This window comes from Denticeps clupeoides, chromosome 11, assembly GCF_900700375.1.
Source record: "Denticeps clupeoides chromosome 11, fDenClu1.1, whole genome shotgun sequence".
NCBI lineage: Eukaryota > Metazoa > Chordata > Actinopteri > Clupeiformes > Denticipitidae > Denticeps > Denticeps clupeoides.
In genome coordinates this window covers 3933422-3944662 of record NC_041717.1, presented here as the reverse complement: position 1 = coordinate 3944662, position 11241 = coordinate 3933422, and the positions used below count along the sequence as shown (strand labels likewise).

At 42.1% G+C, this 11241-nt stretch overlaps 1 protein-coding gene across 2 annotated transcripts; it reads right to left on the bottom strand.

The window, feature by feature from the left end:
• Positions 1-193: 193 nt before the first annotated feature.
• slc1a3a (solute carrier family 1 member 3a) lies at positions 194-10815 on the bottom strand. 2 transcript variants are annotated; one of them, XM_028996300.1, is made up of 9 exons: positions 9877-10057; positions 9538-9675; positions 6928-7132; positions 2667-2709; positions 1999-2270; positions 1659-1892; positions 1383-1577; positions 1143-1277; positions 194-398 (listed from the first exon to the last, which is right to left on the bottom strand). In XM_028996300.1, the coding sequence occupies exons 1-9, from the start codon at positions 10055-10057 to the stop codon at positions 194-196; spliced, it is 1608 nt and encodes a 535-aa protein (XP_028852133.1). The 2 variants fall into 2 exon arrangements, with proteins under 2 accessions (XP_028852133.1, XP_028852134.1); XM_028996301.1 differs by lacking the exons at positions 194-398; positions 1143-1277; positions 1383-1577; positions 1659-1892 and adding an exon at positions 10680-10815 and having other exon boundaries at positions 1995-2270; positions 9877-10099.
• Positions 10816-11241: the final 426 nt, after the last annotated feature.

Here is an 11241-nt window from a genome sequence, read left to right as displayed (position 1 = left end):
AGGAAAATATAAAAAACTACATTAACACAATTCTAATTCAATGGATCATTTGAATGCATTTTACAAATAATAAAAGTAAAACAGCCAACAAAACAAAAATGAGGGGTGAAAAACACCCAACACTTGTCATTAAGAAAACCGTCTTCATCAATGAAAACAACTACAGTATCAAAAACACTGAGAGAATCAGGTTCTACATTTTAGTTTCACTGTCTGGAGTCTTCTCGTTCTCACATTCCTGTGAGATCAGCTGGTAGGGCTTATTCATCTCTTTCTCCTCCACTACAGAGTTGCCCATCTCCTCATCTTTCAGCTTTAGCTCATGTCGAGACAAGTACTCGACAATGCCTGCACCAATCGAGTCTCCAAGCACATTGGTGGTTGTGCGCAGTCGATCCCTAAAGAAAAGGAGGCCACAGATCATTTTTATGTAGACTTCGTGGTCTTAGATTAGTCAAGAAACAAACAGAACGGTCAGTTCTCCAGTAGGGCATTTACATTTACGGCATTTACCAGACGCTCTTATACAGAGACTTACAATCAGTGGTGACAGGTACAGTCCCCCTGGAGACACTCAGGGTTAAGTGTCTTGCTCAGGGACACAATTGTAGTAAGTGGGATTTGAACCTGGGACTTTGTGGCCTTCTTTTTAATTAGGCTACTACCACCATACAGAAACCTGAATAAAACTGTTTTATAAAGTGCATATTAGTTCTGTCATACTAGGTACGTATATGCTGCTTCCTTATGTTGTGCATCACATAATTTTTAAAACAGAGCTTCAAGTGAGCATAATACAATTCTTACTTTTGCTGAAAGCTGCATTTTTGCTTCTTAAAGAGATCCAATATCAACATTTTCTGTACAGATAATATCTATTTTATATCTAGCTTATTATATTACTGTTCATTTATTATTACACCAGTTGTTTATTAAAAATTTCCATGCAGATTTGGCTTAACAAAGTTTCTGTTTTGGCCTTTATTTTTGACAAGCGTGTGACCACTATTTACAAGTCAAAAATCACACAGTTCTCGTCCTCTATCATCAGGCAAATGTAGGCAGTAAATTTCCTTTTCAACCAAAATAAAAAATACAGTTTTTATGACTCAAAAGTTAGCTATAGGCCATGTTGTACTCACAGAAACCAGTCCACTGCAATGATGAGGGTGATGTCATCGGTGGGCAGTCCAACAGAGGTCAGGACAATCACCATGGTAACCAGGCCAGCCTGGGGGATGCCGGCTGCACCAATGCTGGCGGCTGTTGCTGTGATGCTGTTTCACAGGGGAGGGAAGTGTATTTATGTATTTTGGTGTGTCATTTCTGGTGTGTAAAAGTACAAATTTGCTAATTACACAACCACAGTGGTTCCAGCATACCTAATCGTAAGGATCTGGCCAAAGTTCAGATCCATATTGTTGACCTGGGCTATAAAGATGGCAGCTAGAGCCTCATACAGGGCTGTGCCGTCCATGTTAATCGTGGCACCCACCGGAAGCACAAAACGCGTTACCCGCTTGTCAATGTTGTTGTTCTCCTCCAGGCATTTAAAGGTGATTGGCAATGTGGCTGAGCTACATGAGCAAAAAAAACAAGCCAATCATAGAACAGAAAGCACCGGAGATAAAAAGGTCACATGAAGGAGTGTAGGTCACCTGGATGACGTCCCGAGAGCTGTGACCAGAGCCTGCAGCAGGCCGGCAATGAAAACAAATGGGTTTTTCCGTGTGACAATGAAGTACAGCATGGGGAGCACGAGTATGGCATGGATTAGCAAGCCAATAATAACTGTTATTGTGTACATTCCCAACTGACCACCCATTTGAGTGATGTCGTCCATTTCCACAATCTTCCCGGCAATCAGGAATAATATGCCGAGAGGGGCATACCTGAGACATGAGAACAGAGTACATACTCAACATGCACAAAATATTGTCATACGCTTAACCTGCCACAGATTTTCTGATGAAATCCAGATTAAATGACCACACTCACCACATGATGACAGCCACCAGCCTCATGATGGCCTCGTTGAGGCAGTCAAAGAAGTCCCTGAGAGGCTGACCTTGCTCTTTCATGTTGCCGATGATCAACCCAAAGCACATGGAGAACACCACCAAGCCAAGTGCATTGATGCCATTCACTGTTCCCAGAACAGGGATCACCTCCTCCCGTGTGATCTCCTGAGAGCTGTTGGTCAGGTCCAGAGTTGTGTCGTTCACTGTCACTTTAATGTGCACCACCCTCTTCCCATATTGTGTCTTGAACTATAAAAGAGATTAATGGCATAATTATAAACAACAGTACTGACAGTAATGAAGCAGCAGTCTTATGCATATGATTTATAACTGCATTTAAACATTTTATGCACTTTATTTTTTTGAAGTTCTTGTTACTGCTAATAAGAGCTCATTTCAAAATAGTTGCATGTGTTAGTGTTCCTCACGAATCAAATTATAGTTTGAATGGACAAAAAAGATTTTTGTTGTTCCGCAGTTAGCAGCCACAGAAATCTTAAAATTTTGCCGTGATAATACATCTTTACCACTTTAATGAAATTAACTCCTCATTTCATGAAATATCCCCATAAACATGTCTCATCGTAATGGACAGAGAAGTAAATAAAGGCTCTTTGTAGGTAAATGTTCATCTAAAAGTCTCACCTGCTGAGTGCAGGCCTGGACAAGATTTGGAGGGAACATGTTTCTGGAAAAGAAGAAATGAATAAAATAAGTCCTACTGCAGGGCAAACGGCACTTCTGGATAAAGGCACAGTGGCATGTTTCAGTTTTTGTTTGACACTCCACCTGTAATATATACAGTATATTGCTGAAATGTTTCAGTCAGGCTTTAAAAGCCTTCACAGTACAGAGTCTGCACTGCTGCATGTAACAAACGACCTGCTTCTTACAGTTGACTCAGGGGAAAGTTCAATTTTAATATTCCTTGACCTCAGTGCATCGTTCGATTCCTTGACATCCTGATCAGCCATTTAGAACATTAGGCGGGTGTTGAATGTGCAGCTCTTTTATGGTTCGACTCATATCTCAGACACCGAACCTTCTCTGTGACTATAGAGAACTTCCTTTCCTATGCGGCACCTCTTATGAATGGGGTCCCACAAGGTTCAGTTTTAGTGCCAATATTGTTCTCTATTTATATGCTCCCACTTCGCCAAATCATTAAAGATTATGGTATCTCATTTCACTGTTATGCTGATGATACCCAGCTGTACATGCCACTAAAACCAAATTATGCCTCTAAGGCCCACAGACTACTTGAATGCTATGAACATCAGATTCTGGATGGCAAGCAATTTCCTGCAGTTTCATGTAAATAAGACTGAGGTCATTCTTTTTGGACCCTCCACAAATGCAACTCCAGTTCTGGAACAGATCGCTCCTCTCTCCACTTTTATGAAGCCTTGTGTCAGGAATCTTGGTATCATTTTCGACCCTGAGCTCCACTTTGATAAGCAAATTAACTCTGTTGTCAGAGCGTTTTATTTTCAACTGCGTCTTATCTCCAAAATTAAACATATTCTCTCCCACACAGACCTAGATAAAGTTATTCATGCCTTTATCTCCTTTTGGTTAGATTATTGCAATGGCTTATATGCAGATCTAAATAAGTCCTCAATTGCCCGCCTGCAGTTAGTCCAAATTGCGGCAGCAAGGGTTTTAACCAATACAACGAAAAGAGGTCATATTAAACCAGTTTTAGTGTCTCTATACTGGCTACCAGTTCATTTTAGACTTAAGTTTTTACTCTTTGTCTTTAAAGCACTAAATGGCTAAGCTCCTGCATATATTGCTAACTTACTACAAAAGAAAAGAACAGACAAAACCCTAAGGTCATCTAATGAGCTGATTCTGGTTGTCCCTCGAACAGGGCTAAAATCCACCTCCGGAACTCTGGAATACCTTACCATTGTACATCAAACTCTCTCCAGCCATTTTAGCCTTTTAAAAACCTACCATATACCCAGGCGTTTTTTAATTTTTTAAATGTATTATTTATTATTATTATTTCTTAATTTAAAAAATGTAATTCGTTATTTATTTTATTTCTTTATTTCCTGATGATAATTTTATCCTCATCCATTGTTTTATTCAGTGCATTATTTCTTATCTGTTCAGCACTTTGGTGAACAGCTTTCTGTTTTTGAAAATGTGCTTTATAAGTAAATGTATTATTATTTGGGCCTGTCAGCATGACAGACCACTTACTATTGTGCTGGGAGCAGCAAAAAAGGACACGTCTTACGTTCAAGGCTGCCACGCAAAAACCGTTAAACGTACAGAAACAACGGAGTGGTCAGGCCGAAGGCCTGACCACTCCGCACAATATGACGTATTGTTTATTTTGGTAAGTCGTACGGCCCGCCCACAAATCGGGTTCAAAGTGTAAAAAGTACCGTTTACTATCGTGCTATGAACAAGTTTTTGGCTCCCTGTGACCAGCCGTAAAAGCTAGAGACAAGGGAGTCGAGGCGAGGCCGAAGGCCTTGCCGAGACACACAATCTGACATATGGGACGAGTCGGTGCCACCAACGGGGGTTTGGAAAATCCGGATAAACCCGGAACACTGGGAAAAAGGCAATAAAAGGACATGTCTTACGTTCAAGGCTGCCACGCAAAAACCGTGAAACGCACAGAAACAACGGAGTGGTCAGGCCGAAGGCCTGACCACTCCGCACAATATGACGTATTGTTTATTTTGGTAAGTCGTACGGCCCGCCCACAAATCGGGTTCAAAGTGTAAAAAGTGTGGTTTACTAATGCACAGAGGAAGAGGTTTTCAGCTCCCTGTGACCAGCCGTAAAAGCTAGAGACACGGGAGTCGAGGCGAGGCCGAAGGCCTTGCCGAGACACACAATCTGACATATTGGATGTGTTGCTACCACCAACAGTGGTCAGGAAAACATGGTAAATAGGGAAGAAGGGAAAAATGCCATGTCTCGCATTTGTGGCTGCCACGCTAAGGCCGTGAGACGCACAAAAAAAAACGGAGAGGTCAGGCCGAAGGCCTGACCTCTCCGCACAAAATGACATATTGATTGCTTGTATGGGGACTACAGGAGGGCCACAAATTGTGATCAAAACATTAAAAGTGTGAAAAAATTTGGTTTCTTAAGATTTGCGATCAAACGCTTCACAGCACACACACAAGTCTCATATCAGGTCGTGCGGCTTTTCCTTCCGCACAGTTTGACATATGGCTCGGCTCGGCCGGATTTACGGTCCGCGCGCAATTCGCCAAAAAGCGTTTTCGGAACGCGTATATTATCCTAGTCCAAAATTGGACTTTTTTGGACTTTGTGTCCAGATGGTTTGACATAGAAAAAAGTTTTTAATGGTGTCTCGTAGATCTCATCAAGACCTATTTTTTGACGTATGGTTTGTCTCTGTCTGATTTACGGATTATGCACAAATTTGAAAAAACAAAAAAGTGTCAATGGGAAAAACAAAAATTTATTTATTTATTATTATTTCAGCCTCACTCTTCGGCAATTAATGCGGGTCGTACCGAAGCACGCACACCGGCGTGCTATATATCAAAAATTAGTACTATATTGTGTGAGGTGTGCTATTACTTTTATAAGCGATCGGACTGGGCGTGGCCGAGCTATTAACGCTCAAACAGGGTCATTTTCCCATTAGAATGCATTGAATGCTAATTTTAGCATTGGTAGCATTGGTAAAATGGGGCCCCTTTTAAGTGGTACTGCTACTGTGTCATTGCCAGCAAAGGGGGTCCTACAAGGGGTACTGATACAGCAGCAGCGCCAGCACTGTAATTCAATGGCAGATTAAACCAGCAGCTTCATTAGGATGACAATCATCCACATTATTAAGACCCCCTGGTCCTTTGGCTGCTTTATTAGGGACATTGTCCAAACATCACCAAATCTAACATGACTCATCTCGGCCACACCCTGTTAGCGGTTTTGATGTTAGCATTAGCATGCTAACATGCTAATTTTTAAACATGCTCCAAACGTCACCAAATTTACAGTGACGCATCTTGGCCACGCCCTGTTACCGTTTTTGATGTTAGCATTAGCATGCTAACATGCTAATTTTTAAACATGCTCCAAACGTCACCAAATTTACAGTGACGCATCTTGGCCACGCCCTGTTACCGTTTTTGATGTTAGCATTAGCATGCTAACATGCTAATTTTTAAACATGCTCCAAACGTCACCAAATTTACAGTGACGCATCTCGGCCACGCCCTGTTACCGTTTTTGATATTAGCATTAGCATGCTAACATGCTAATTGTTAAACATGCTCCAAACATCACCAAATTTAACGTCACGCATCTTGGACACGCCCTGTTAGCGTTTCTGATGTTAGCATGCTAGCATTAGCATGCTAACATGCTAATTTTTAAACATGCTCCAAACGTCACCAAATTTACAGTGACGCATCTTGGCCACGCCCTGTTACCGTTTTTGATGTTAGCATTAGCATGCTAACATGCTAATTGTTAAACATGCTCCAAACATCACCAAATTTAACGTCACGCATCTTGGACACGCCCTGTTAGCGTTTCTGATGTTAGCATGCTAGCATTAGCATGCTAACATGCTAATTTTTAAACATGCTCCAAACGTCACCAAATTTCATGTGAAGCACCTTGGCCAAGCCCTGTTAGCATTTTTGATGTTAGCATGCCCGCGCTCCTACGAAAAACGCCCGGACAGGCCCATCAAAATTTCCCCTGGAATTTTGGCTTCTAGTTATTATTATTATTATTATTATTATTATTATATGTTTCCCTTAGCATCATGGACGCTTCTAGGAAACCATTACCGTCAGTGATCAGTCGGCCTAAATCTAGTAAAAATGAAAATATGCTGTGGAAGAACCCGAGAAACACAGAGTGAGGTCACTCTTCCCATTTGGCCACCAGGTACCTGATCAGGTCCAGGAAGGCGTCGGCGGGACTGACTTGCTCTATCTTCTGTGACCGGGAGAACTCGTCCTTGCTGCCTTTGCCCGGGTGGATGATGAGCACCATGACGATCCCAATGAAGACTGCGATGATGGTGGTGGTCATGTAGTACACCACGGCTCTCATGCCCATCTTCCCGGATGCCCGGCTGTCCAGGGCTGCCATGCCTGGGAGACAGCTTCAAGTTAAATTCCACGTAGATTCATATCTCCACTTAGAAAGTTCTCACAGATCTCAGGAACCTTTCTGAATAAAATAGTGACATCCAGGACAAAAGGCATTCAGCTCTTGTAAAATATTCCATCACTGCAATATGATATAAGGATATTGTTGTCTTGTGAAATCCGTCAACAAAGGGAATAAAACAGAATTAGTTATCGTTCACTACAAAGACTACGCAACAGATTTAAACTTTAGGCACTGGCTTTGACCCCCTTTTTATTGCCTCAGCACACCCTAAAGAGTTAAAAAGAACGAGAAGGGGGCGTACGATAAAGAAACAAATAAAGAAGCAAAGCTTTTGTGAGATGCACAACAGCTTTTACAGAACAATGGATCAAAGGGCAGTAAAATTAAATGTCTGTTTCCGAAGTGTCAGCAGCCTTACACATGTTATTTCTGTCATTCAGCAGTGCCCGAGAGAAGGTGGCTTTTGTGTCAGGGAGATATATGTGTTCTTTTGATTACAAATTTTGTGCCCCCTTCACGGCCTCCGGCCCCCTCTATTGGTCCATTGGCGCGTTGATCTCATAGCCCCTGGCCTCGCCTTCGCCTCTCTTTCCTGCTCCTTTCTGTCAAGCTTGGGAACCTTGTTGAGTAGTCATGTTCTCAAAGGCACAGTAATGATCCTCATCGCCCTGGAAACGGGAAGCATTACCCCCTAAAAGCTTATTCATAGGACAAATGACTTTCCCATAAAGAGATCCTTCAGAGAAACAAAATATCAGACCAAACCACAGACGTTACCATAAGGCAATTCAGGAATAATCACTTTCCATTGGCAAACTAATTTGTTCTGTAATAAAATAGTTATTACGATTTTAATCTCAAATGATGAGAAATGTATACATATTTACAAAATTACTTTACTAACTAGCCTTTCATCAAATATCATAATTAGCTTTAGGCGCTTTCAAGCGCATGTGTACAAGTACACACTGAAAAGTTTGTGGTTATTTAGAAATTTCCATGTTTTATTCAGGACCCTAAATGACCCTAAACATGACATGGGTTTGAATAGAAAAAAAAACACAAAAGTAATAAAATAACACTAAAATAATTGAAAATGGATTTCAAAAAATGAAAGAAGCTTAGAAAGTGACAAACTTGTCTTAAATTGTTGTTGATAAAGTTCCTCTATACATGTATGCAGATATTTCATAGACATTTCCAGTTACCAGATTCATTTATAACATGGACAATGTCTAGGCTAGAGTTTAGTTTTTGATGTGTTAACAATGGGACAAGCAATTGTTTTCTATTAAAAAAAGATATATCTAAATACTCTAAACTCTTTAACAATAGTGTATATACATTTTTGTTGTCATTTTAATCTCAATTAATGTCTGTATAATCTAAAAAGTGATTTACAGCTCTATGTCCCATGTTGTGTTAAAAATTACCTGTCATTTATTTAATTTTCTTTTTCATACAATTGAACCATTGCAATGTTATGAGCAATGATGGCTTTGTGCAGAGCATCTAGAATCAATACAGAGACAAAAATGCATTGACTCATAATAGTTCCTCCAAAGTACAATTATTCATTCTTAACACTTCCGTGCATTACTATAGTGAGTAATTCTCTAAATGGCATTAACCCGCTCAGTCCTATTCACCTATTCATTCTTCTTTTTTTCAGTGGAAAAGCCTCCTATCTGTGAAATTCTATTAGAGGGACAGGACTTCGGTAAGCTCTCCACAGAGGCCCAGCTTTCAGGAGCCAGTAAATAAGGCCTTTGTGTCCTGTGGCTGTATCTCGACATGGCTCCAAAGACCCATGACCCCATTCAGGCTGCACTACCCCCTGCTTTGACGTGGCAATTTCTGACCACAGGCCACACAGGAATAGCATATGTTCCCATTGCCACATGGGTCAGGCCGTCCCCTGCGTCACCTGGTCACATCTCCATCTGTGAAAACGCATCTGGATGGTGTCACATTTCCTGCCAATTCTCCCTTTCCTCCAAGGTTATCTAAATAACGTGTTCAATTCTAACTGCACAAGTACTGACCATCAAAAAAAGGCAAACCTGTTTTAAACCTAAAACACTGGTTTTGTTAAAAAAATTGGTATTTAACAAAAAAGCCAACCACCATGTACAACAGAATGTGAAAGTTGTCCGTTTCCCTGCTGTGATTAAAAAATAATGTACATCACATTCATTGGGGCATCTATGGGAATTGACACGAATGATTCAATCTCCAAAATCTGCCAAGAAGAAAAAAGGCCACACAACTTACCAACCAATGTTTTTATGTCAGATGCCATAAAAGCCTTGTTAAATGTGATCACATGATCGATCCCATGGCATGGGAAATCCAGCAGTCGTGGCAGCATGCCTCTACTCACCTGTGATCAGACTGGAGACCAGGAGAGGAAGCACCAGCATCTGCAGCATGCGCATGAGCAGCTCCCCAGGAAAGGAGAAATATTTCACTTCCCTATAGGACATCTTGTAGGGTCGCAGGGCAAATCCCAATATTATACCTGCCAAAAAAAAAAACACACACGCACGCGCGCACACGTTTACATCGCATTGTAAACTAATCTGTGGCAAAAGTCACATCAAGATCCCTGAACATGCTTAGCAGCCTCACCAGAGGGAGCCATAAACCAACACAAATACACGTTGTTGTCCAAGTAGATAAAATTCCAGGTTCTCCACTCCGATGAAGACTGCGATCTTACCTATGACAACAGCGATGATGGTGAGAATGACAAAGGAGTTTCTCCTGAAGAAGCTCTTAACATCATTCTTCGAGATGTTCTCTACTTTCTTCCGTGCCGTGACGGAGCGGTGCTGGATGCCCTGGCGGATCTGCTGCAGGCGGTTCCGTGGGAGAGGGTTCTCCCCTTTGCTCTGGGTCATGGCTGTCGGTCTGCAGACTCCAGGGGTTCTCCTTTGCTGAGCCTGTCGAGAAGGGGTGAAAGAGTGTTGGATTTCCCAGCAGTGAGGGACGGTGAATAAGCAGGTTTCTGTGGTGAGAATACAGGTATCTGTGAAGGTATCCCTTTCATCTATCAGTTGGCAGAGGCTCTCAGATTCCCAGGAAAAGCGGAGGGAATTCCAAGAAGCACGCATAAAGAAGTCATTCACCCTTTTTTCCTTTTCGCAAAATGCACGCAAATCTTATTTTTCCTCTCAAGTCGCGGCACTTTGCACGACTAACTTTGGAAACACAACGTAACCAAAGAACGTTATCAGCCGTACAGACAACCTGAGCGGCAGTGGTTACGCAACGTCTAGTCCATGTGCTCCTCTGTTGTAGCCCCCAAAGCATGTAGAAGTGGTTAGAAGTTAGAAGTGGTTTCAGGGTGGAGAGAGCCCAAACAAAGCGTCATTACAACTCAACACTCGGCGGCTCGGAGGGCCACGAAGCAGCTCACACCAGGGCTCTCACTTGGTCATACTGACCAGCGCACTTCCCTCGCTGTCAGCCAATCAGAAAAGTACCAGAGTGAAAGATGAATGAAGAGAAGGGTTCCTCTACCTCTGCAGCGCTGTCTCGGTCTTGAGGAGGGAATATCTTGAGCAACGTCTGCCAGCGTAGCTGCGAGTATGAGTATGCAACTCAGCGCAGACTGGAGAGCTGCAGAGGAGGGACTGAAAGAGCGAGAGAAAGGCACAGCCAATGACAGAGGAGATCTGATGGGCGAGGGGGGGGGTGTATGCTTTTTTTTTTTTTTTTTTTTACTCTCAGGGCCTGTAGGAGAGGGAGGGGTTTACCAGCTTGGCTTTTAAAGAAAGAAAGGGCTGAACTCTCTCTTTTTCACTGGCTTGAGAGGAAACGCCCCTTTAAATAACTACAATGAGTAATGACACAGAGCGGCAGGATGAAATGGGTCTTCCTCCTTTACCCGAAAAAAGATTAGCGTTGATCTGTCATTCTAGTTTTGGATTGGGTGAAGTTACCCAACAAACAGGGCAGGACACAGCATGTCTTGTGCACACATCGTGTCATGCTGGACAACTTGTTCTTGATACAAATCTGCCTCAGTCATACTGACAAAGTTCTATTGTTTTCAGTCTCACGCTGATGTGACAAACAGCCT